Source organism: Amphibalanus amphitrite, unplaced genomic scaffold (assembly GCF_019059575.1).
Source record: "Amphibalanus amphitrite isolate SeventyFive unplaced genomic scaffold, NRLGWU_Aamphi_draft 000272F_arrow, whole genome shotgun sequence".
In the NCBI taxonomy this organism is placed as follows: domain Eukaryota; kingdom Metazoa; phylum Arthropoda; class Thecostraca; order Balanomorpha; family Balanidae; genus Amphibalanus; species Amphibalanus amphitrite.
The window spans coordinates 557313-584864 of NW_024881767.1; the positions used below are offsets into that span (position 1 = coordinate 557313).

At 46.8% G+C, this 27552-nt stretch overlaps 1 protein-coding gene and 1 long non-coding RNA gene across 2 annotated transcripts in view; both read right to left on the bottom strand.

Annotated features, from left to right (window-relative positions):
* Positions 1-221: 221 nt before the first annotated feature.
* Positions 222-27552, bottom strand: part of LOC122387050 (respirasome Complex Assembly Factor 1-like) — a 35413-nt gene continuing 8082 nt past the window's right edge. Inside the window, exons 4-6 of the mRNA XM_043376849.1 lie at positions 10827-10930; positions 10412-10541; positions 222-627 (exon numbers count right to left, since the gene is read on the bottom strand). Of these exons, the coding sequence (XP_043232784.1) occupies positions 586-627; positions 10412-10541; positions 10827-10930 (276 nt within the window). The 3' untranslated portion in view covers positions 222-585. The remainder of the gene's footprint in view (positions 628-10411; positions 10542-10826; positions 10931-27552) is intronic.
* On the bottom strand, positions 17363-27546 carry LOC122387072. The gene is made up of 2 exons (XR_006257495.1): positions 26577-27546; positions 17363-18095 (listed from the first exon to the last, which is right to left on the bottom strand). It is a non-coding gene; the product is annotated as an uncharacterized LOC122387072 (long non-coding RNA).

Here is a 27552-nt window from a genome sequence, read left to right on the forward strand (position 1 = left end):
CTTCTCATCTCACTTATCTTATTATGTTTTTATCGCAGTATATGTTTTATCGTGTGTAGTGTGGTATTATGTGTATGAACAACTTATCGCTATTTTAGCCTCACTTTGCTTTTACAACATGTATGACGGGAGACTCGAATAGCCACGGTGTGGATGGTCTCAACAGTACACGAAACGAAACGAAAACGAAAGCGAGCCAGGCATGGCAGCGAGATAAGGGAACAGTATACTAATTGTATTTAAATTAACCATTATTTTCAGGGAACACAATAGATAATGTAATTCCCACAAAATGACGAAGAACGGAAAATTGTGCTCCGCATACGTTGCATCTATTTACAAATCGATATAAGCGTAAAACACTGCTGATAAAACTTGCATTTTACACTTCAGTGCCAACTTATAAAAACAAAACGCAGATCAACTGGTACCTAAAGAGCAATAACCCGAAACAAGCAGCGCAATGTAAAGAAGGATTAGATATAGCACATTTCTTGAACACAAGGTTGCACTCGCACGCCCTCATAAGCGTACGCTGAACTTCATAGAAATAAGCAGTTCCGCATTTCGGAACATTTCATGAAGTCAGCCATAGTGAAGCCCCGAGTAGGTGATGATCCACGTCACCTGCCAAGTGACAACAGTTAGTCAGAAAACAAAACAAAAAAGTCCGGTCATGTCATGTGAAGAAAAGATAAAAATATAGCATACATAAATACATGCAGATTGTAGACGTTGCAAGGAGGGTATAATAGGTACCAAGCATATATTAACAGCGCATGGCAAGGTTGATATACTGATGTCTTTAATCGATGATTGTTCACTTCGACTAATTGCTTAAGTTTGTACCATAACAAAAAATTGAGTCACGGTCGTTCCCGAAACACGATGAATAATCGGACATGATATGTGCTAAGCTATGCATCAGTAAGAGGCTTTTTGGGGCATCAAGCGAACGAGGGCGACAGTAAGCCCTGTACCATGTACATTAGTGATGTCAATTACGGAAAATCGAGATACCGATACCAAACCAAATACCAACAATATCCATGGAAAAATACCGAAACCAAACCGACTTGGGAATATGAGGAAAATACCAACTATATAGTCCAAATTCTCAGCCTGTTTTACATTAGTGAGGGTTCATAATACCAACAAAATACCGAATCCACTGGCCGTGAAATACCAAATACCAAGTTGATATCGGTTTGGTATCGATATACCAAAAGATACGTGAATTTTATCCAATCCATTATGTCTACTTGGATTTTAGCGGAGTGATAGGTTTGTTCCATAAACAAGCACGAGTATCGACAATGGCAGTTTAAAAATTCAGTTCTAGAGTGTTGCATGTGGACATGAATTTTGAATTTTGTATTGTGTCATTTTGTTGGTTTGACGAAGGCTTGTAGCCGAAAGCTCACCGCATTCAATATAACTTTTGGCATTGTTTTTACATTTTCGAGGAAAAGGTCAATGATTCTTCACGTATCTATTCTCGCTATGTTCCTCGCTCAAGCACTTCACACCATTGATATACCAAAAGGTTGGTATCCAAATGACATCTCTAATGTACATGCTCAGCTGTGACGCAAGACACGTGATTTTTGCGGAGTACCGTTCTGACTTCTGACCGAACCATAACCCGCGCCCTGGTGGGGGTGGGCTATTTTTTGCCCCCCCCCCCCCTCCAAACTTTTCGATATAGGGGAAAATTGGGTATTATCGGACGGGTAACTTCAAGCCATCGTAACATGAAGGTTATCATTTTTATGTAACTGGGAGTCATTTAAATATATGTAGAAAGCCCAAAACTTTGTTTTTAGAAAGTCTGCTGAGGTTCCGGTGTTGCGTTGGAGCGCAGCGATTTAACCCTCGCCCGCACATGGGGGGGGGGGGGGTGGTTGCCACCCCCCCCCCCCCCAGGTAGTCTTTCTGCTCTGCACTCAACATTTTTAGAGCTAGAAGGCTGATTTTTCGTATAGCTGCTCCTCTATCCTTTCTTGAGGTCCACTGAAAATTTCAAGTTTCTGTGATTTTTGGTTTCGGAGATATGACCTTGTTTTTCAGGTCATGTCATGACCCAAATGGCCAATTCTCAACATCTTGCGTCTGCCATGGGCCTTGTGAGCTTTTGACACCCTGATTTCGGCCTTTCTTGCCAGTCTTACCTCCCACCTATCATGGAACATGTTGTTCGACGATGTACAGGGGTCAAGGTCAGGGTCAAGGTCAACCTAGGTCATCTAAGATAATTGCGTTTTAGGCAAGCTGAATTTACTTTTGTGAAGTTTTTTGACTGCATTTTTGGTAAAAGCTTCTCAGATCATGATTTCATGTAATATGGACCCAAAACAATCGGTGCACACATCAGTATACACACAGACACACACAGACATACAAACACATATAATTGACCTTGACCTAACTTGACCTGAAATGACCTCAGCAGCAAAATTCTGGTCGGGTAGTGTGACAAAGAGGTTCTAGCTGGCTTGGCACCAGAAAACAGCATCGTCATCGGTATTTGATAAGCAGCGCACTTGATATCCAACGGTGACCCAAAACAGCAACATTTTTTAGTTTGACCTGACCTGGAAGGTCAATGACTGACCTGAGAAGGTAAAACTGGGTATCATTGGATTCGTCTCTTCCCAAAGAATCTTTTTGGTCTTTACCGCTAAGCTCTATCTCCAACAGGAACGAAATGGCGCGGGGGGGGGGTGGCAACCCCCCCCCCCATGTGCGTTCTAGGATGGGAAAATGGCATGTGCGGGCGAGGGTTAAAAAAAAGTTACTTGGGTATTATCGGACAGCAGCAGCAAATTACGGACGGGCGTCCAAATGGATCCCAAGAGTCTTGATATTGATATTGGTCCCAGAGTTATGCGTTGGCTTCTTACTCTTTCGAACGCCACCTCCCGCGTGTCGCTCTGTGGCCCAGGAGCCGAGTTAGAAGAGGGGGAGGGGGTTCAAACACCTCCCCCCACACTGGCGGATCCAGGGGGGGGCACGGGGGCCATGCCCCCCCCCCCAAAGGCCTAAAGTGGCCTGTTTGGCCCCCCCCCAAAACGCCAGAAAAATTGCTAAGAAAATATACCTTGATGGAGGTTTTTAGCCACTTGGTGAAGTAAAGCTTTCCACAGCATAATATGGAAGCAATATAGTAGCAGTGAGGGTCAGTCAAAAGTTGCGCGAGCGGAGTCGACCTTAAAAAAAAGACTGTTGTTGGCACGTGTTTATGGCGCGGCAGCTGGTAGTTGGCGGTGTTTCGCGTGGTGTGGCATCACTGGCGGATCTGGGGGGGAGGGGGGGGGGGCACGGGAGCCTGAGGTGCCCCTGACAGGCCCGTGGTGCCCTTGCTAGGCCTTGCAGCTGCAACTTAAGCTATTGACATCTTCTTTTCAATCACTTCGCATTAAACAATCGCCAGTCAAAGCCAACCGTTGAGTTTGGTAAAACCCTACATTACTTTAGCGGTGGGCTGTACCTCTGGCGGGCCTAGGGTGCCCCTGCTAGGCTGCTGATGCCCCTGGGACCTGACAGGACTGTGGTGCCCCTGACAAGCCTAAAGTGCCCCCAACAGGCCCGTGATGCCCCGACAGGCCCAAGGTGCCCCTGCGTGATGCCGTGATGCCTGCGAGGCCGGTGGTGCCCCCTGCGAGGCCGGTGGGGCCCCTGACAGGCCCATGGTGCCCCTGCTAGACCGGTGGTGCCCCTGGCAGGCCTGTGGTGCCCCTGCTAGGCCGCTGGTGCCCCTGGGCCCTGACAGGACTGTGGTGCCCCTGACAGGCCCAAGGTGCCCCTGCAAGGCCGGTGGTGCCCCTGTAAGGCCTATGGTACCCCTGCTAGGCCTCTGGTGTCCCTGACAGGCCCATGGTGCCCCTGCGAGGCCGGCGGCGCCCCTGGCAGGTCTCTGGTGTCCCTGACAGACCTGGGGTGCCCCTGACAAGCCTGTGGGGCCCCTCACAGGCCCGTGGTGCCCTTGCTAGGCCTGTGGTGCCCCTGGCGGGCTGGTGGTGCCCCTACTAGGCCGGTGGTGCCCCTGACAGGCCTGTGGTGCCCCCGGGCACCAAGGGGGTCATGACCCATGTGACCCCCTTGGATCTGCCACTGATGCATAATATATTGATTTGTAAAGGCGTTATGGCTTATGCAATATGCAATTGCAGGCACTTGGTATCCCTCACTTATCCCTCATTGGGGCTCTGGCGGGCTCCTGAGGGCCCACGTCTATCTCCGGGAGCCCATATAGACAGGCTCCTTTGGGTCCTTTCAGTACACTATAGCACAAGAGGTCTCCATGCGAGTCCTATACATACATCTGAGGGCGTACCCTGATGTCTGAGGTACCCAACTGCAGCTCCAATGGTCTCTTCTTACACTGGCGGATCCAGGGAGGGGGCATTTAGGGCCATGCCCCCTTCCCAGAGGCCTAAAGTGGCCCGTTTTCCCCCTCCCCCAAACGATAATGAAACATAGTTCAATCAGGGCGTGGCCCAGGAGCCGAGTTAGACAGGGCTGTTTTACCACCTCCCGGCCCGCAAAGGGACCCAAGCACTGACTCGAAGCGGGTTAAAGAGACCCTCCCACCTTCAAAAAAGTTAATGAATTGGCATGAAAGTGATGTCGCTAGGTTCAGAAAGGGCGAAAACGAATATCTACCAAATTTTATCGAAAAATATTCACCGGTTTTCAAGAGATTAGACTTTTATTTTTGTTTACTTTTTGGGATATCCGCTGCTGTTCCTAGCGACTTTATTTGAAAGTGCGGCATTTGTTGCGCGCAAAGCAGCCTATACCACCGCATGCTACCAAACGTTTTAGTAAAATATTAAAAAAATCATTAGATCTCCGCTGACGTCACACATTCAGAGGGGTATCCAAAAGCATTAGCCCCTCTCAATCAAAATGCTGCAATTTTGAAATTCAATATTTCCGATTTAAGGCATTTCTCGATGTTGTGAGTGCGTGCCGAAACCGGTAATTGTGAGCCAGGGACCCCATTTTGGCTATCTCAGCTCCAATCTAATGTTAAGGTGGGAGGGTCCCTTTAACTGGTCGATAAAAACAATGGTGAGTGTTTACAAAGTAATATAAAGGCATGGGTCGGGTGGGCTACCATTTATATATTTTTCTTTTTAGTTAAAAAAATTCATAGTGTCAGGGCTGTGACGAAAAATAAGTGGCCTAAATCCGATGAGAAAACAGGATTTGGGGGTACCCTAGGTTTGGCTCCTGCATGAGTTGGCCCCCCCCCCCAAAAAACGCAAGCCTGGATCCGCCAGTGCCCCCCCATAGGGTAATATCGGATGGGTGTCCGTTAACGATTATCCATTGTTTGTCCAAACAAAATGCTTAATGTTTGCGGATGACATCAAGGTGTACTCAGAGATTTCAGATTTGACAGATACTGCACGGCTACAAGGGGATATTAGGAGACTTTATAATTGGTCGAAAACTTGGAACTTGAAATTGAATCCCTCCAAGTGCAAGCAGTTCTGTATTACCTTAAAAAGTGACCCCCTTACTTGTCAATACATGATTGGTGACACTCGCCTGGAAATCGTGCACACAATTAGGGACTTGGGGGTGGTTTTAGACAGACGACTCACGTTTTGTAATCATGTTGACTTTATTGTGTCTAGGGCAAACAAAATGAACGGCATTCTTATGAGGGCGATGCAGTCTGAATCAAAAATTGGCATAGTAAACTGGAAGTCAATTTTGACCGCCTTCTATGGAAATGTTCGTGCGATATTAGAATATTGTTGTGTCATATGGGGTGGTGCGGCAAAATCGCACTTAGATAGAGTAGAAAAGATACAGTATCACTTTCTCAGATGGCTATACTTTTATGTAAATCGAAGCGCGATACCATCCGATATTGATTATTCTCGTTTGCTCCAAATGTTTAACGTAACTGAATTAGAGAAAAGACGCCATCAATACGATATCATGTTTGTGGAAAAACTGTACAAAGGTGTCCTCGACTCACATGTACTATTGGCACGGTTTCCGCTGTATGCTGCTCCAAGAATTACAAGGAGGATTGAAGGAGCTCGTGGTGTCATGAATGTACCATTTGCGCGGGTCGACACTATGAAAGGTTCGCTTTTTGTTAGGGCACCCACTATCATAAATGAATTTATGTTCGAGAAACAGATTTGGATTTGTTTCACGACTCAATGCGGGATGTTCGGGCTAAAGTAAGACGACATATACAAAACATGTGAGTCCTGGTGTGAACCGGGTGTGAACCGCGTGACTGTATTTATTGTGTTATGCATGTACTGTATGGACTGTGTGATAGATATGGTTGGTATATCGAGGGATTGTATGTGTAAGAGACGAAAGACTAAAGGCAATGTTTACACTGCTCCGAACGTATAACTGCTATGGACTGTTACTGGGCGTCAATTCGCCTGTTGTTCCATGACATCGAATAAATAAATAAATAAATAAATAAATAAATAAATAGCAAACACGTAGGCCGTTCAAAATGCGCCAAAATGGAAGCAACAAACACATTGAACACAGATAGTTGGGCCATAATCGATAACAAAAATGTTCAGGTAAGTGGAAAATGTACAACTTGGCAGTTGCAACTTCTTTATCTCTGCGATAACAGGTAATTAATAAGTTGTATGGACGGAAGGACAAATGGTGATTATCGTAAAAAAAATATGACAACCTAGCGGCAAACTGCCTGCGAGAGGAGGTGGTGACAAAGGAAATCCAGGGCTATCTTTTTTTCCAAATAAAATATTTGCGTATGCACTTGGGGGAGAGTTCAGAAGATAACTGCCTGTCCGATATTACCTACTGGCCGATATTACCCAACTTTCCCCTATCTCCAGAACCGCTGCGCCGATCGTCACCAAACTTTCAGTACTCTCCCTGGCATCAATTTTGCACATTGTGACCAAAAAATTTCCAAATACTTTGATAGGATCGCCGCAAATGATGTCAGAGTGCAGGGGCGGAGCTTCCTATACAGTTGGTGGGGCGGCTGCCCCACCAACTTTGTATTTTGCCCCACCAATGAGCGTTTAGCCCCACCAACTTTAGGTGATTTCTAAGACTTTGTTGCTTTGCAAATTAATCTTTTTCGCATTGAAGAGCTTTGAAATGTCTGTTTAATGCAAAATAATATGTCTGTAATTATAGGGATTGATTCAGTGTGGCATTTCATTCAACTTTATAATCGGACATTGTGGTTTTGACGACTTTTTGCCCCACCACCTTCCCTGGAAAAGCTCCATCTGTCAGAGTGGCCTCATGTTCTGCCGTTTTCGACCCAAAAAAAAGGTTTCGCGAGAAGAGCTGTCTGTCACTTGTCAGGCCTATAGCTTTGAAGATACAGAAAACGTTTAAGACATAAGAGGTGTAGAATTACCAGGGGTACTAAACTGTTGTCTCGAAATTGTGAATTTTCAAATTTTGACCCCCCACCAAAAAAGGAATATAATAGTAAAACAAAATCCAAAAAGTTTTTCTTTTTAAAAAGAACGGAAATATAGGCGTCGCCAGAGATTTTCGGTTGGGGGGGGGGGGCAAAATCAACTTTTGTGTTAAAACTTGCCTTTCCCCAGTCTTTACTAACTCGTTTTACCTATCATTCGATGCGCAGTGGTGCGAGGAATCCGATGGTGACAAAGGTTTCCTTCTAGCTATGACATGTATTTTTTTAAGAAAAATTCGAAATTTTGAAATTTCATTATAGTACCTATACATATAGTGGCTGCGATTGCCGACGCACTGCAGAGGGCCCCTGTGCAGACGCTCGACGCTCATGATCATTACCCAGAAAAAGGTGAAAAACGCTCCATTTAATCGGATCCCCTGCTAAAACCTCCATTCACGCATGCATGCAGAGGTTTTACGTGAAATGCATAGGACTTATCCCAGCCGCCTATCATAGCTAAGTTGGGCATTCGGCGGAGAGTGAGACGTGAGTGTCGGAAGTGTGAATCGGAAGTAATTCATCTTTGCTCCAGTGAGAGGAAGTGTTATGTTCACTCGAGTGTGAACAAAAGTTTCTCGTTTTTCGTGTGAAGGGAAGCGCTGCAAGCGCGAACAAAAACTGTCAAACAGAACCAAAAATTACGTACGGCATAGCGGCAAGGGATCCCTTAAGGCTGAGCTACACTATGCGTGACCGTCCAGGAAATTACGTGCGTGATCTGCAGATCCGTGATTGCGAGACTCCCTTGACATCGGTTTCTGCGATTTTCCAGAATTGCCGTGAATTATTGTACGCTGCCGTAATAATAACAATTAATAAATGGTTTCGCAACAAACGCTTAACTTTGCTACCTTCTATACTATTTTATCGATAAATAGTTTATTTTGTTAATAAAACATCAAAAACAGATGAAAATTAAAGAAACAATTATTATTTACGTCACTTGGATTCATACGGTGCGCCACCAAGTGCGCCCACAACTGTCTCATATCACGCAATCTCGCAGATTCTGCAAAAAAGTTCGTAGCTTTGAACTTTATATCGGTACGGAACATCCTGACCGTCCTGACTATGCGGCATTTTTCCTGTACTGAACGTCCGGGATTTCCTTGACTGAATCTGTGTGACCCCAGTGTAGCCGACCCTGTGTATTTCCTATCAGCTGAACTTGACCTGCGTACCGATTTCCCGCAAAACCCGACAAAACGCAGATCACGGACTAGGATCCCGCATAGTGTAGCTAAACCTTTAGAGATAGGTTTGGGACTTCCAGGCCATTTCAGGTCACTCAGGGTCAGTGCTGACTCTCAGAAGCATGCTTAGGATCCCGGAGATCGGCGTGGGTCACCTCAAATATTTACGTGTACGTGGTGCTTTAGGGCTTTCCGATCCCAAGGTGGGGCCCTCAGAAGCCAGTGTGGGCGGCGGGCGCTAAGAGACTAGGCCCAGGGTGAGCCTGGAGCCCTCGGATAACGGTGTGAACCCTCGGGGTCTGTGTCGAATCCCTAAGGACCCTACGTAGGGACATAATAAACATGTGTTGCGGACCTCAGAGGGACACGTGAGCCGTGACCCCTCAGATGCCGGCTTGAGGTTAGCAAAGTGTCGCCTCAAAAGTTTGGCTGAACTATCAGAAGCCAGTTAAGGTTCTCAGAAATGTTCGAAGGCTCAAAGATCCCTGTATAGGCCCTGAGAGAACATGGACACCAGTGGGACTTTCAGAGGCCGGTTTGGGCCCTTTGAAGTCTGAAAGCTTCTTTACGGCTCAGTGGAGCTCCTTAGGAGCCTTTGTTTAAAGCAAGCTCATGAGCCCTGCGACAATTGTACGGTACTTGAGCCTGTCGCAGACATTTGACGAGAGTTGAGAGAGGCCCCGAAGATTTCGTTTCACGCTTTGAACGAAAATTGTGTCAGCACTCCAAAACTTATGAAAATCAGCTGTAAAATGTAATAAAGAACGAACTAGGAACATGGAATGAATCACAGCATTGTCATTTCCGAGTCTGGACTCGGAGTCTGGAAGATTTTGGCGACTGCGAGTCAGACTCTGGTTTGAACTGCACGCTCCAACCGAGTCTGACCTCACAGGCATTCTCAGAAAGGTACCCCCCCCCCATTTTTCCCCGACTCCAAAATCTCATCGGATCTGTATCGATCTCAGGGGGTGCCCGGTCCGAGGTTGGAGGGGCAAGCTGCCCCGCTTGCCCCCCCCCCCCCCCGTGGCGACGCTAATTTACGGAATATATGTGACAGCCCATACCGACACCACTTAGCTCAAAACAAAGAACACCATTAGACTCGCCGTGACGAGTCGCATCGAATCAATACCCACTTTACGCAAAAATATCAACTTTAAAATTTGACCTTTTTTACCTGACATTGACCTGACTTCCATCAGGAAGTGATCTAAACCGTTTCTGATGGTCTTGTAACCAAGAACATTGAGTTAGAAATGAAAAACTAGCCATAAAACATGCATCGCACAGCCCTAGTAAAATTGGGTTCATGTGCTGACCCTTGGTGACCTGACCTGTGACCTGACCTGGTATTATCAGTGACCTCTGATAGCAACATATGTAATATACAACTTACACCCTATCGCTGATTTAAGATAAAATGCGTTTTACTCGATGTTATAGCGCATTCCCTAGAAGACCCGTGAATGGCAGAACATTTTATCTTTGACCTGACCAGTGACGTCATCGATGAACCCGAGGTGAAGGAAATTGGATTACCCTCAACAAATTTGACAGGGCTTTCGAGCGCCGTTTGAATTTCGCGGATCCGTCCAAGAGTTTCGGAGATAAGGGGTGGGTGGGTAAAAAATACCCCCCCCCCCCTTCCCAACGCGCGGAAGGTGGCCGGAAGGCCCACCGCCTGCCGGGTTAAAATGCATTGCCCGGTAGGCGCACAACGATTAATAAAGTTTCAGCAAAAACTTACCAGGAACCCCGCAAAAGACGTCATGCATCCTTCCTTTACCAGCTCTGAAAACCCGCCAAAGTCGTCTTCGTCGACACCTTGAAAACTTTGGAAATAGATGTATATTATAATACTACTGACAAAGAAGAACCTGAAAAAGACGAACACAAACTGTTTAAAAATAATTAAACTATCCAAGAGGCAAAGCAAAAAGACTAGAATGACTGTCCCACCTTTACCTACCTACATTAAAACTAAGTTCAGTAGCCAAGTTGAGGTGGAACTCAGAAAATACGACCCATGCAATGCATTTGCACTCGTAGTTCTGTCTGGCTCAGGCGAGGTAAGTACTTTTGACATGTTTATGAGGCAGAGTCCGTTTCATTATTTTGTTGCTGGAAAGGCTAGGTTACACTGTACAAGTGAAGATACTTACAATGCTAGGCCCAAGAAACCCTGCATGGGAAGAATGCCCCACACAAGACCAATGATGATCCCAAGAACTTGTCGCAGCCAGTAGATGACATCTAGGAATTCATCCTGAAACAGCAAGCATGCAAGATGCACATTAAGTCACAAACATGTGCAGTGCACCTTTCACTCAGAGCATACATACATAAATACAGAATTGATTGTGACTACTGACTAGACTGTGGCGGGCCTTCATTTGTTTGGTAAGGATAAAGCAGATACCTACAGAGCAATAAGAAACAGGCAGGGAACTACGTACGGCCCTCCAGCAAAAGAGTGGTTGGTTAGCCTATGTGCTTTTTGGGTAATAACTTTAAATAACAGAGACACTCCTGTAAAATGACTCAATAGCAATGAGAATAGGGCTCGCGCGCACATTTCGGCAGTGGTTTTCAACAGCCATTAGACGTATTCATCAATGCAGATCGATTATTGTGATGTTGGCAACCAACCACTTAATGCCTGGAGGGCCGTACACCAAGCAGATTAACACACCATTGAGCGGCTTAAAAGCTAAACAAGACAAAAAAGACATTTAACTCAAGACAACAACAACAAGACAAACAAGCTCCTTAACCCGCGCCCCGCTGGGGGGGGGGGCAGAATCTGCCCCCCCCCCCCTCCCATTTTTCGCCAATAACTTCTACACCTTTTACGGCCAAATATAGAAATAGTGCACACAGTTCAGAAATAGTTAAATCATTTCGACAGTTCGGCATAGGGCACCGTTACTTCGGCCGAGTGCATGAAATTCAGTAATAGTGCACTCGGCTCCGAAACAGTGCAAGCAATTTAAAATTAGATGCATTCATTTCAGTAGTTGCGATTTCAGTTTCGCCAGAGTGCATTGCTTCGTCATATGCATTTGTAATCGGCGTACCACAAACCAATTTAGTTAATCTTCAAGTGAATTAGGTGCCCCATCTAGAAAATATTTTTGAAAACGCTCTTGCTGTTCATCAAGTGTAGCGTGTTGCCGTTCAAACAAGCTGCTAATGAAATTTTACTGAATGACTGAAATTTTATCGCTAATGAAATTAATTAAATTTTAATGAATCTAATGAAAACGCCCAATTTAGGCGGCAGTGCACACATTTCAGAAATAGTGCAGGCGATTTCGACAGTACGGCGTAGTGCATTCATATATTGAATCGCGGCACGATATTCGTCATATTGCAGCCATTTCGTCGTAGTGCAGATTTAAGTGACCCAGGCTCAGGCATATTACACATAGCGCACATTATTCGTCAGATCGTTTCAATTTCGGAGTGCCGCATGTAATTTAGGCACTCTTCAGTAAGACTGGCATTGCATAATTAAGTAACAACCATTTTTATTTCACATTTTACGCTTCCTAAGCCTCTAATGACACTCGTAGGCAGTCAGCAACGCAAAACAGTCAAGTAGCCAGCTGCACTGTTCTTGATGCAAAGGGTAGAAGTTATTTAATGCTTCATCTGGCTGCCTTAGCTTCAATCATATAACACATAGTGCACATAATTCGTCAGTTGCTTTCAAATTCGGCATGAGCAATATTTTTTTCGGCTTTGTTCAGTCAAATTCGCCACGATGCTGAAAAGCGATAACAAGAATCAATGCCATTTCTGATCTTGTTGAACCAGCACCGAAGTTATGCACCCGATTCAGAAGCCCTGAATGCCACGTGACCGCCATTTGACCGTGTCACCGAATTCTTAGAGAGAGACAAATGATAAGTTAATTCCTGAGAGCTGAAACTGCATTTGAGCAGCTCTTTGACCAAAATTCACGCTACTCTTGACAGACAGATAGGGGCTTTCAAAAACATTCTCCCAATCCAGCAGCGAAATCACTTGAACATCGCCTAAATTGCTTTGCTGGACGCCGACTATCAAGCCACATAACGAAACCTTGCACTATGACGAAATTGAACCTACCGCTAACTGAATTTGAACGCACTATCTTCTAAATTGATTGCTCTTCTTTTGAAACGTGTGCACAATTGCCGAAATCGGTTGCGCTATTACTGAACTGTGTGCACTATTCCTATATTTGGCCGTAAAAAGGTGTAGCGCATTTCACGTTCACGTGACATCCCATATTCATCATCAGCTCCAGAGCTTCGCTGAGGGTTTAGGTTGCGTAAGAAGGTGAGATTTGTTTACATAATCGCTTATTTTTTCCGTGCGGGATTTATTTGAACGTTGCCGTAACCACATGCCGCATGTCGAAAATGAATTAACCTGACGACCATAGACGGCGGAACGGGGGTGGCACCGGGGCACCGTGCCCCCCTTTGATTTTGGCATTTTAACATTAGCCCTATGGGCGTTGCATGGGAAGAATGGGACCAAAGGTCGGCAGAGCCCCCCCCCCCCTAACCCGCGCCCTGCTGGGGGGGTGGGTGTTTGAACACCCCCCCTTGTGATTTTTCGCGAATATCTCAAAAACGGCAGCGCGGAGCGCCGCCGTTTCTGGTACACCTTATCATACATCAATTCTATACATGTTGTGAAAATTTCAGACCAAGGTCATTCAAGGTCAGGTCACCAGGTCACTTGAAGTGACCTCACCTCATAAAAAGTTTCAATGTCTGTCATAGCCACATTGAGTGACCGATCGCTTTGAAACTTTCAGCGATTGCTAAGAGCAATAGCATGTACAAAATGTATATCTCAGAATTTTGATATCGATGACCTAAGGTCAGGTCAATTTTGCGACCTCCCCATTATAAGTCAATGGGAGAAAATTGAAATGCGCGTACTGTTATTGCTGTGAATTCTTGAACCTTGCCTGCACCACAAGCTGAAGCTAAGCCTGAGTCATGAATCTTGCCAAGGCTCCAAATTCAGAGAAGCTTACCATCTGTCGGAAGTATTTTTATGGTGGTTTCTTTCTGCTGCCCTTCCTCTGGCTTGTGAATGCTGTGTGGTTCTGCGTGTATGCATTCAGGACTCCAAGGTTTCCTGAACAATACCAGATCAAAAGATACGTGATCTTCTCGGCACTGGGCTCAGCCGTCTGGCTGGTGGCGCTGATCGTGTGGCAGATCATGTACCAGACGCAGCGGACCACCTGGGGACGCACCGGAGACGACATCTCGTTCTTCCTGCCCAGGGGCCGATTGTGACTGCGTCGGTACTGGTGGGGGAAGGTGGAGGGGAGGCTGAGATTTGTGTGATTATATTGATGGTGGTCGTCCTAAGTTAGAGGTGCAGGGAAAGACGATTGACATTTAGCAGATGGATGAACTGATAAATGTAAAGGATATCAAACTGTTCAGAAATCCAAGAATCTTAGCTCAGTTGGAGCAGGGTGTGTTTGATGATTTGTGCACTAACGGTCTCATAACAAAGGTCGTAATAGTTGTCCAAGCCTCACTTAGCCTGCTTAGGACCCGCCCGTAACATTCTTGATCCAATATCTGACATTGTTTCACGTGGCATTTCGCATCTGAGGCGAACTGGCATTTTAATTGAAGCTGCATGAACAACACAGTGCCGGAATCAAATTTCCTTTTCACATCATATGGCTCTAGTCTCTGCTTAACTTTCTTTAGCTTTCTTACGGACGATATTATATGGATGTAGCGTTTTTTTTTCACTTTTATTGAATACACACTGTCATTCGTCATGTGCTACATTGCGGTGCAACCTTTCTTATATCAGCAAAACCTCCGACACAGCACTCCATTTTTTAGCGTATTTATCTGTTGTACCACTCCATTTTGCAATATCTAACTCAATGTCTCTCTCTATTCTAATACGCGCTATGAAGTGGTCCAGGCTAAGTCTGCCGTCCTTATTTATAATATCTTTACACACTACAACCACGTGATTGAGTAGGCTGTTTCGCATGCCACAACCGTCTTCTTCGTTAACTCGCAATTAGCGTAAGCGCCCAGAGAGTCCAGCCACTGTTTGACGGTAGTCCAGAATTCTCGCACATGATAACATTCCCAAAATCTGTGTTCTATTGTATCTCGATAAGTCTTGCACCTCATACACATATCTGTTTCCCTGACCCCTATTTTACAAAGGAGAATGTTTGTGGCCACGGTCCGTGTCAGAATTCTGTAGTGTAGCATCTGCAGCCTAACCGACGGGGTTGACCTATACAAACAGATGTAACTTTCCCCCCAATCGACATCTCCAAGTTGTATCTCCCACTTGGCTTCCCAACTGTTTGAACTTCTCTTGTATTTACTGGCAACTAGCCTATCATAGAAAAGTTTGGCACCACTATTAGTTTGCATAACAAAAGCTACGTATGGATGCCATACCGGCCTTGGGTGCTTAATTTTATTAGTTTGACTTCGCCACCTTCTAGGTAAGCTCTTTACTAGCCCCTCAAAATCTAAATACGTGCCTTTAATATGAAAGCTGGCCTTGAATTGATCATATGTCTGAATCTCGCCTGACGGTGTAAGAATATCGTCTACAATACGCAGCCCTTTTCTTCTCCACTCCAAAATCTCACTTTCGTGAAACTTAGTTTCATTTGAAAACCATAAATTGCAGCGACCTAACTCTTCACAGTCAATGTTAATAGTCGATGTCAGAGCCGCAAACGCGTTACATGTTTCCTTCCAAAAGGGATCTTTTATTCTAGCAGCCAGCTTTTGCATTGAACGAGCATTCCTATCCCAAATAAATTCATTGTTACTTATATCATGCTCGAACAATGTCTGCCACATATGAAATTCGGCAATATATCTTCTAACCCATGTTACTTTCAATGCCGCAATATATGACTCAATCTCAGTCATACTCAATCCGCCTTTTCCATATGGTTTATAAATGCTCTTTCTTTTTATTTTATCCACCTTACTACCCCATATAAAAGCAAAAAACTCTTGCCTAAGCTTTTGAATGAATGCATCTTTTGGTTTTGGAAGGGACGTAAATATATGCGTAAACTTAGGGAGTAGTAAAGTTTTTACAATAAGTATTTTGCCCTTAATAGTTAGCAGTCTCCGCTTCCACTGTTTCATTGTAGCCTTCACCTGACTTAGCTTATTTTCAAAGTTTTCCTCGAAAACTTGTTCGTCGTCATTTGCGAAATACACACCAAGCACCTTAAGCTTTTTGACCCACGTGAAATGCAATTCATCACAAATTGTACTTTTATCTTCCACGTTAGCCCCGGCCCAGAATGCTTCAGTCTTGTCTATATTTGGCTCGAGTCCCGAGTACTTTGCAAAAACTCCGAGGTCATGAAACAGAGCCCGACAACTGTTGACACTACCGTCGAGAAAACATAATGCATCGTCTGCATAGCATGATAACTTATATTCTGTATTGCCCACCAAGACTCCTATTATGCTTTTATTGTCCCGTATTTGCTCCAGCAAACATTCCATTATTAACCCTCGCCCGCACATGCCATTTTCCCATCCTAGAACGCACATGGGGGGGGGGTTGCCACCCCCCCCCCCCCGCGCCATTTCGTTCCTGTTGGAGATAGAGCTTAGCAGTAAAGACCAAAAAGATTCTTTGGGAAGAGACGAATCCAATGATACCCAGTTTTACCTTCTCAGGTCAGTCATTGACCTTCCAGGTCAGGTCAAACTAAAAATTTTTGCTGTTTTGGGTCACCGTTGGATATCAAGTGCGCTGCTTATCAAATACCGATGACGATGCTGTTTTCTGGTGCCAAGCCAGCTAGAACCTCTTTGTCACACTATCCGACCAGAATTTTGCTGCTGAGGTCATTTCAGGTCAAGTTAGGTCAAGGTCAATTATATGTGTTTGTATGTCTGTGTGTGTCTGTGTGTATACTGATGTGTGCACCGATTGTTTTTGGGTCCATATCACATGAAATCATGATCTGAGAAGCTTTTACCAAAAATGCAGTAAAAAAAACTTCACAAAAAGTAAATTCAGCTTGCCTAAAACGCAATTATCTTAGATGACCTAGGTTGACCTTGACCCTGACCTTGACCCCTGTACATCGTCGAACAACATGTTCCATGATAGGTGGGAGGTAAGACTGGCAAAAAAGGCCGAAATCAGGGTGTCAAAAGCTCACAAGGCCCATGGCAAACGCAAGATATTGAGAATTGGCCATTTGGGTCATGACATGACCTGAAAAACAAGGTCATATCTCCGAAACCAAAAATCACAGAAACTTGAAATTTTCAGTGGACATCAAGAAAGGATAGATGAGCAGCTATACGAAAAATCAGCCTTCTAGCTCTAAAAATGTTGAGTGCAGAGCAGAAAGACTGCCTGGGGGGGTGGCAACCACCCCCCCCCCCCCCATGTGCGGGCGAGGGTTAAAAGAAAAATATAACAACTGAACGGATCTCCTTGCCTACATGATCTTTCCAAAGCGATTTTGTCTGAAATATGACCATTGTACAGAAGTCTTGAATAAGCGCCGTTGCATAACAAGTCAAACCATTGCAATATGTAACTTGGAAAATTCCTCGCCTTGAGTGTTTGTCTCACGAAAGTCCATGTTACAGCGTCTTTGTCTGTGCTCGTCTTAATTCGGCGCAGTGATCGATTGTTCGAGACAGTCAGTTTGTAGCTGTATATTCGTACGTAATTCTGAAAGAAAACAGTCGATATTAGAAGCCAGAAAATAAGCAGATGTTAAATGAATACAAAACGACACATAAATCAATATAAATAATAATAAAAGACACTTACAACACCATTCCTCCATTGCGCCGCTTGACCCGTTTGACCTCTGCGCATCGATCAGCTGTTAGCTACGTAACGATCAGCTGATATCTCACGGCACAACCGAGGCCATGACTGGACGGTGATGCCCTCTACAATGGCTCGCCAGCGCCCTCTGCGGCTGCTGCGGTAACATGGCTCCCCGAAATTTGGGGACGCCCAAATTTCCAATCACAACCACAGCACACACAGGAAACCACAGTTTCCCACCACAGTATATCAGGCTCCCCGACAGGGACTCCCGGGTTCTCTACTGTTCACTTCCGGCTATCTGCCTTTACCATTGGCACGAGGCAGTGAATGGGCCTGTCGTACACTGCACCGTCCTTGCCCAGCCGGATCTGCACACTCCGCACGAGGCGGTCTGCACTGGGGTACGTCTTGATGACACGTCCCAGCGGCCAGCTATTCCTTGGAACGCTGTCGTCGGCGACCAGGACGATGTCGCCCTCTTCGATGTTCGGTACGGCGCGAGTCCATTTCCTGCGTTCCTGCAGCGTCGGTAGCACCTCTCTCCTCCATCTGGTCCAGAAGAGGGAGGCCAGATGCTGGACCCGTCTCCAGCGCTGCCGAGCGTAGACGTCTGAGTCACAGAATCTACCAGGAGGAGTTAGCACTACCTTGGATTTCAAAGTCAACAACTGGCTAGGGGTAATCGGCTCTACAGTGGTAGTGTTAGTCATGCTACAGTAGGATAGGGGACGGCTATTGACAATGGATTCGGCCTCAGTCATCAGAGTACGGAGCAGTTCGTCATCAAGGTGCTGACCATGACCATCAAGAAGACTGGTCAGAACCGCTCTGGCTGACCTGATTTGCCGCTCCCAGATGCCTCCCATGTGACTTGAGCGCGGCGGGTTCATCCGGAACTCCACCAGGTCACACTCATCTTTCAGCAGCTCACGCCGAAGCTTGTCCATACTCAGCTCGTCCAGAGCCGTCTCCAGCTCTCTTCTTCCTCCAACGAAGTTTGTTCCGTTGTCGCAGTACAATCGTACCACTGGTCCTCTGCGACAAACGAAACGCCGGTAGGCGTTCAGGAAGGCGTCTGTAGTCAATGAATTGGCTGTTTCTATGTGGATGGCACGGGAGTTCAGGCATGTGAAGAGCACGCCCCAACGCTTCAGTTCACTTCGGCGCTCTCTGATGAAAAAGGGGCCGAAATAATCCACACCCGTGTACGAAAAGGGCTCAGCTGGTTCCAGACGCTCCTCTGGTAAGTCCGCCATCTTCTGTTTGTGAAGTGTTCCACGGAACCTTTTACACTTCACACATCTCAGGATATGCCTCGCTACTGCCATTCTTCCCCGGATTATCCAAAATCCAGAGACACGGATTTCTCCCAGCGTCATGTCTCTGCCTCCATGTTGTGTGCGTTGGTGAAAGTGAGCCACGATCATGTCGGTCACATGTCCGCGTTTCGGCAAGATCACAGGATGAGTGACCGCTGTAGACACGTCGCCTCTGCGCAGGCGTCCTCCAACGCGCAGGATTCCATCTTGACCCACGAACGGGTCTAGTCGGTGTAGGTCACTCTGTTTTCCAGCCACCTTCTTTTCTGCCGCTGTCTTCAGCTCCTTCTTGAATGCATCATTTTGGACCGACTTGATGATGATTCGTTCCGCCTCCTTCATTTCAGCGGCAGTGATCGGTGCATCAGTCAGGGAAGCATCGACTTCTTCGCTCACTTGGCCCTGCTGAAGACGAAGTCGCTCCATCATCCTTCTCCGAAGAACTCGTACGTACCTCAGACAGATGGCGAGTGATTTCTTCGCTCTGAACCAGCTCGAAAATCTTTCAAGTCTTTTCGGGAGTCCATCGTAACTCACTGGATCCGCGTCGGCGTGTGTGACGAGGACCCTTTTCGACTGCTTGACCTCAGGATCATCTTCATCTACCTCATGGGTCACTTCTTCGGCCGGCAGGTCAGCTGACTCTCTGAAGAAAGATGGGCCGGTCCACCACAACTCATTGTCCTTGAGTTCATCCACGCTCAGACCACGTGAAGCCAGGTCAGCCGGATTCTCTTCTGACTTGATATTAGAGGTGGCAAAAGATAAAAAATTTGGGAACCAGACTCGAACCAGACCCGGCTGGACATTTCTGGAACCAGTCGGACCCGGTCTTAGTTGGAATCGGAACCAGTTGGACCCGTTCCCCAAAAGTCAATTAATACAAACTGCTTGTATGTATCATTAGTTGCATCATGTAAAACAGCCTATTTCCCACTGGGAATACTTATGAGCTACTGTGTGCAAAGAAACATTCGCTTCATTCACTTCATATTTTGCAAAAATGTGTGGTGTGCAAGATGTATAGTTTATGGTAGTACCCGGTTGGACCCGTCAGAAATTTTCCAGGAACCGGTCTGGACCCATATGGGTCCAGACTGGTTCTTTGGACCGGGTCCTCGGGTCCACATTTTGCCACCTCTACTTGATATACCTCCACTGCTCGGGTGAGGAGGCGAGTCGCACTTGCTGAATCCTATTGGCTACGAACACGTGGAACCTCTTGGATTCGTTGAGGAGGTAGCCAAGGACTACTTTGCTGTCCGTCCAAAAATACTCCTTCAGATCGTTGATGTCCAGTTCATCTCTCAGGAATCGACTTGCCCTTGCTGACATCACTGCAGCAATCAACTCCAATCTTGGCACTGTCACAGGTCGTTTCGGGGTGACCTTGGTTTTGCTCATTACCAGCTGTGAGGAGATGACACCTTCGTCGTCTATCATTCGCAGGTAGCTGCATTGAGCACAGCCATCCACACTCGCGTCAGAGAAGTGGTGGAGTTCATAGAGCTTGACCTTCCCGAAGTCTCTTGGAGCATAGCAACGGGGAACTGTGATCTCAGGCAGCTTCTCTGTGTCGCTCTTCCATGCCTCCCACAGCTCTTCCAGATCTTCTGAGATGACATCATCCCAGCTGCTACCACTGCAGCAGAGCTGCTTGAGGATGTTCTTCCCTTTCAGCACGAAGGGCGACAGAAGACCCAGCGGGTCATAGACCGAGCTCACCATTGACAATATTCCTCTCCTTGTCGGCTGTTTCTTCGGCAGGTCCACTGTGAAGTGAAGCGTGTCGTCACTTGCATTCCACAGCAGCCCGAGTGCTTGTTCGAGGAGTGGTTGCTTCTCCTTCCCCAGCTCCACGTTCTGCAGGTTCTTCGACCGGTCTTCTGGTGGGATGTTCTTCATCACCTCCGGATCATTCGATGCGAACTTGTGCAGCCTGAATCCGCCTTCTCTGCACATGCTGGAGGTGCTTCTCGCCAGGCGAATGGCAGTGTCTGCGTCAGGAGTGGAGATCAGGCCATCGTCGACGTAGAAATTCCTTCGGATGAAGTTAGCAGCCTCTTCGCCATGAGTGTCTTCGAACTTGTCTGCAGTGGCGTTGAGTGCGTACATGGCACACGACGGCGACGATGTGGCTCCAAATAGATGAGTTGTCATCCTATACTCCGCAGGTTCAGATGTCAGGTCTCCATTCTTCCACCAGAGAAACCTCAGTAGATTCCTGTGTTCAGCATCCACTCCCACTTGATTATACATCCCCTCGATATCGCATCCCAGGACTACTGGATGCTTCCTGAACCGAATCAGCACGCCTGTGAGGCTGTTGGCATGGTCAGGTCCTTGGAGGAGTTGACTGTTCAGAGAGAGGCCTCGATACTCGTCACTGCAGTCAAACACCACTCTCAACTTCTTCTTTTTTGGATGGTAGACTCCATGGTGCGCCACATACCAAACTTTCCCGTTGTCAAGGAGCAGCTCGTTCTCGGGGACAGGCTCTGAAAACCCCCTCTTCAACATGTCATCCATGTACAGTGGGTCTATTTAAGATCTCCAGAGCCACCACGTGGCGCTACGGTCGGGGTAGGGCGAGTCCAACTCCCGAGGGGAGCGAGGTCACCGGTCATTGTGGGGGAAGGAGGGAGGGGGGGGTGACGCGATGCTATCGCGGCGTGGAGCGGCGTGGAGCGTGCCGGGAGTGGGCCGCCCGCCACTGCGCCGCGGCTGAGGGGAGGGGATGCTGGTTGCGGGTGCGCTCCCTCAGGTATGGTGGTATCCCGGGTGGTGTTTCACCGGTGATATCTGCTGACGTCACACTTGTGGTAGTGTTGGAGCAATGGGCTTGTTGACGTCTCCATGGAAACCCAATTTGACACGTCGTAATAGCAGCGTCCTGCGATCGCCGGTGAAACACCACTCTGATCATGTGAAGCCAGCAAGAATGCGACTGAAGGGAATAGCTATCTCAAACAAACGGGCAAGCGAAAGGCAACGCCTCAAACTTGCAGCAAAAATGTTAACCAATCATAATTGAAATCTAGGACCTATACTTTCAGTCGATCCTTGCATGATGTGTAAGGCTTTTCTAAATTTATATTCAGTTGCATAATTTCTTCCATTATTTGGCACGCTCAGCACTGATGGGTTTTTATCGGATCGAAAAGAATCACGAGTTGAAATGGGTCCAGAGAAACGACAAAAAAATGAAAATTCATGAAACTCAGCAAAACATTAGAAAAAAATATATAGGTGCGACAATTTTGACTTTGTTAAGGGGATATCGGGAAAGATAAATCACCGTGCTGGTCAGTATTGCAGTAAAAGGAAAGGTTTTGGCTAGTGTCTAGATAAAACCAGAGCCGAGTGGGGCTCGAACCCACGATATCGCACTCGGCACACAGATCACCCAGCCCCAACGCTACGAGCACCTGTCACAATGCGCCGCGCCCCTGCGCAGCTTGCTGGATAGTGTTTCCGCCAAAATTGTTTGTTGAATGTCTGACGTCTGTGAATGTCACGAGACCAAGCCCGAAGGTAAATGAGGGAGCCGAACCAGGTCCTGGAAATGAGGCCGCTTTCTGGTCCCGGCGTTTTATTCTCCGGGTGGGTTAGCCCCGTTTAGCGCTTAGCCTGCCGCTCAGCCCATTCGAGATGCAAAGTTGATAGTCACACGAACTTTATTTGAGGCCCCTGAATATATGACTTCGAAACTAATCGATTCTACAAAACCTTTTTCTTTCATCTAATGCATACATTTAACAGTGACTCCAGACTAGGCTGGTTTGGCTGGCCCTAAACTTAAGCTTCGTGTGACTATTAACTTTGCATCTCGACTGGGGCGCGGGGCGAAAACAACCGCGACCCTGAGTTGGGTCTTGAAAGGCTAAACGCTGGACGGGCTTAACCCGCCCGGAGAATAAAACGCCGGGACCATAAAGCGGTCTCATTTCCAGCACCCATGAGACCGGGTTGAACCAGGCTGGACCGGGGTCTTACACCCAATCATGATCATACAAAACAGAAGTTAGTTTCGGGTCATATATTGTTATGATTTTTTTATTGTTTAACTTATTTTGGCTTAGTTTTTTTGTATTCGAAACCTTATACACAAAAATGCGATACTCGTCCACTTTTTCTCATCCCCTTTTAGCGACTAAATTTGACCTTAGTGCGATGTGACCCGTCATACAAAAAAAAAAAATCGCCGGCCATGACAATTATTTGTCAAAAGGCGCTCTACGCAAGAAACACCAGCCCGTCCAAAACTGGTGAAGGATATTTCTGGTGCTGGAATTATCTTCAATGAAAATTTCAGGCTGTATTTATAATCTTATTTAATCCTTTAAGCTATTCGGCGCTCGGAGCATTCGCTAGTATTCCACTGCCACCTGCATTACCAACATCGCAATCATTACCAACAATAATACCTACCATAGCATCATGCATTACCAACATCACATATGCAGTACTTTGAGTGCGTCATATAGGTGACAATAGATGAACCGACCACGGCAAACCCATGCCTTTATCCTTTCCTTCCAAGCAGTCAGGCTACGGGCCGCCAGGCCCGCCACCGCGATATGGAACAGCGAGCCGGCTGGAATGCGTCCTTTGCCTACGGCAGCGCCTAGCTGCGCCGGGGCTGTTTGACAGGTCACCCGCACCGTGACCTCGCCCCTCCCCACCTCCCCACCGTGCCCAGCTCGGTACTGACCTCCCCTTGAATTTGACATGGACTCGACTAAGGCTCAACGCCATCTAGTTACGTCTGGAGATCCTAACTAGATCCACTGTACATCTCATATTCATGTCGAAAAGAGGGATCTCTGTTCAATCTTTTCTTCAGTCCTGTCAGCCGTCGCTCTGCTGCTTGTCTGTTGTTTGGGAATCGCAAGGCTGGGTCTTTGAGAGGCAGTGGTGCTTCAAAGTGTCCATCCTCTCTCTGATGCATCTTCTCGTCCATCAGGTTCAGGAACTTCTGGTCTTCATATGACATCTTCTTGTCAACGTCAGGCTCTTGGAAGTCGGTGTCCATCATTCGTGCAATCTGCATCAGGTTCACTTCTTGAGCGTGTACTCTGAAGGTGAAGTGACACAGCTCTCGTCGTTCTTCTGTGACGCTGACGTAGCGGCATGCTGAGTCCTCCTTGTATCCACCTTGCACGGGGCCCACGACACTCCATCCCAGGTCCGTCTTGACTGCCCACGGATCTTCATCATCGCCCTGAACGATGTCTCTTGGTTTGATCGCGCGTGGACAGTTCATGCCTACCAACAGGCCAACTTCGGCACCTGGGAAGTAGGGCGGCAGTTTTTCCGACACCGTCTTCAGGTGCGGCCACTTGTCGATTGTCTCAGCTCTTGGGATGAGATGCCGCTCTGCTGGTATGTCTTTGCGTGAGTAGGTAGCAGGCATCTTGATTTCTGTGTCACTGTCGAGTGGTCGAATGATCAAGTTCTTCATGCTTGTCGTCTTCATGGTAGTTTCACCAGCCATGGTTCTGAGTTCGAGGAGCACGTCTTCTCCCTTAGCGCAGATGCGAGTGGCAACAGACTCCTTGACGAAGCACGCATCCGACTGTGGGTCTAACAATGCGTACACCACTTCCTCCTTCTCCGGGTGTTCAGCGTGTGAGATGCGCACCGGTACAACCATGGTGTGAGAACAGTTGATATCTCTGTCACTGGCTGTTACTTGCAGTGTCACTGCCTTCACTTGTGTTTCTCCAGACTGAGAATAGGCAGTGGGCTCTGTTCTCTCTCTCCTTGGGACAGACAGGGCGTCATCATGGAGAACAGTTGGGTGCCCACGGGAGCACTTCTCACACTTCATTCTTCTCTTGCATGTGCGCCAGACATGGCCAGGTCTCAGGCATCCCTTGCAGAGACCGTGCTTCATGACGGCCACGCTCTTCTGAGAGAGTTCCATCTTGTTGAAAGCGTCACAAGCGCTGACTTGATGAATTCCATCACAAATCATGCACTTGGGCTCCTTCTTGTCAGCAGTGGTTGCCAAGAGAACACGAGCTCTATCCGGTCCCACTTGTCTCCTTGTTGGAGCCTGCTTCTCTGTAGCTGCAGATTCCTCTTGAATGGTCACAGGCCCACATGCCACTCTGGCCTCCTTCATCAGGAAGTTGACAAAGTCCACAAACTTGGGGTAACCAGCCTGCTGGCCAGGGGCAGGCTCATAGATGCTGATGTCAACCACTCGCTTCCATCTTTCTACTATGTATCGTGGGAGCTTCTTGATGAGATGGCCAATTTCACTTGGTTCATTGAGCACCTGCAGACCAGCAAACTCCTCTGTGGCAGCCAGGAGATGCTGTAAGAAATCTGCAAGGTGACGGAGTGCCTTACCATCTCCACTTCTCACAGGCGGCCAATCTCTCAGACGTTTCTTGTAGGTGCTGGCAATGATAAAATCATTACCGAACCTGTCTGTCAGCAGACTCTTGGCTCTGGTGTATGCATCTTCAGTGCGCAGGTGAAGAAGGCCTTGGATTGACCTGCGTGCCTCACCAGCAGTGTACTGTGCCAAAAAGTGCAGCCGTTCCACAGGTGAGACCGTTCTTGCCTCGATGTAGCATTCAAAGGACTTCATCCAGAGCGAGAACTCTTCAATATCTCCCTTGAACACTTGTGGTTCCAGAGCTGGAAGAAGACTTCTCCTCGTTTGTTCAGTCAGCAGCTGTGTCAAACCTGTGAGCACATCAACAACTCCTGGCTGCTGTCCCTGGTTCACTGCTGTAGACAGGTCAGATGGTTCTGTGGGTGACACAGTCGGATGAGATCCACTGACTGGAAGTGGATCTACTGGAGCAGGACCAGGCTCCGCGAGGTGGGTTACAAAAGGCTGAGCAGTAGTGACAGAAGCCGCTGAAGGCTCAGCACGAGCAGAAAGCAGGGGTGCAGAGGGCACTGGCATATCATCGACACACTGTCGCTCAAACTTATCAATCACCTCTGATTGTGCCCACTGAACTGCCAACTCTGTCTCCAGTGACAGCTGTTCCTCCTTCCATTGGAGCTCTTGACGTTGTCTCTGGAGCTCTCGCTTTGCATCCAGTGCAGCCAACTTGGCCCTCAGCTCCGCCTTCTTGTGCTGCTCCAAAATCCGCATCACCTGTATCCGAGACTTCACACTCGCAGAGCTCATTCCTGATCCCTGACTGGCCTCCGATGCAGCATCATCCTGTTCTGCTCCACCAACAGCACCTGGTGGAGCACCCATTGCCATGCCTTTGCCATCCTCGGATACATGGTCTTCAAGTTTCTCACTCGTCTGACTCATGGCCACAGGATAGGTGGGAGCTCAGGAATGAAATGTCTACACTACTGGCTAAAATCTACACAATCAAGAATGGAACACAGGGACAAGGTCATATCAGGTTCACGACAGTGTTAAAATACATATCATTTGCAATCTACAGTTTTCATCAGTTTTGGGATTTATCAATTAAAATACTTCCCCTACTTGTGGTTAGTTGTGTGAGGCCTATTTACTGCTACAATTGTCGATATCAATAACTATGCTACAGTTAATTTGGTGTTAATTACTGTTACAGCGTCTTTGTCTGTGCTCGTCTTAATTCGGCGCAGTGATCGATTGTTCGAGACAGTCAGTTTGTAGCTGTATATTCGTACGTAATTCTGAAAGAAAACAGTCGATATTAGAAGCCAGAAAATAAGCAGATGTTAAATGAATACAAAACGACACATAAATCAACATAAATAATAATAAAAGACACTTACAACACCATTCCTCCATTGCGCCGCTTGACCCGTTTGACCTCTGCGCATCGATCATCTGTTAGCCACGTAACGATCAGCTGATATCTCACGGCACAACCGAGGCCATGACTGGACGGTGATGCCCTCTACAATGGCTCGCCAGCGCCCTCTGCGGCTGCTGCGGTAACAGTCCAATTTACGGAATTAAACGCACCTTCAACATCAAGGCTAAGAAAAAGCGCCGACCGTCCGTTCTCTTTTAAGTATTGCAACAAATCATATGTCAGTCGAGTATTATCACCAGCAAATCTCCCCTGAATAAAACCTGTTTGTTCACTCCCAACTACGCTCCCAACAACCGATTTCAGCCTATTCGCTATTGCACCGGACACTATTTTATAACTACAGTTAAGTAAGGTAATTGGACGGTATGAATTTATTTGATGCCTTGGCTTTTTATTTTTAGGAAGAAGCGTTATTAATCCCTCACGCAGGGACAATGGCAACATACCATTTTGAAGGCTATCTTGAACCATACGGAAGTAAAAATGTTTTAAATCAGCCCAAAAGAATTTAAAGAAACCTGCTGGAAACCCATCTAGGCCTGGTGACTTGTCATTGCTCATTTTCTTAAGCGTTAAGCTAATCTCATCTATGGTTATCGGTGCACTTAAATCCTTCTTCTGTTTTTCAGATATTATCTTAACACTAAGCGTATTTATAAAGCTATCCATTTCCAATTCATTCACTGGCCTTTCCTTGAATAAATTTCTAAAATGTTCTACCAATCTCTGAATAATCTGACTTTGTTCAGTTACCCTCTCCGTCCCAACCGAAAGGAAAGGTATTAACTTGTTAACGAAATTTCGTTTTTCCAAGCCCAAAAAATACGCAGTTGACTTTTCACCACACTCGTACCATTTAGCCTTTGCTCTGGTAATGATCCCTTCGATTTTTTCCTTCCGCATATTTTCTAACCTATTTTTTAGTACATCTA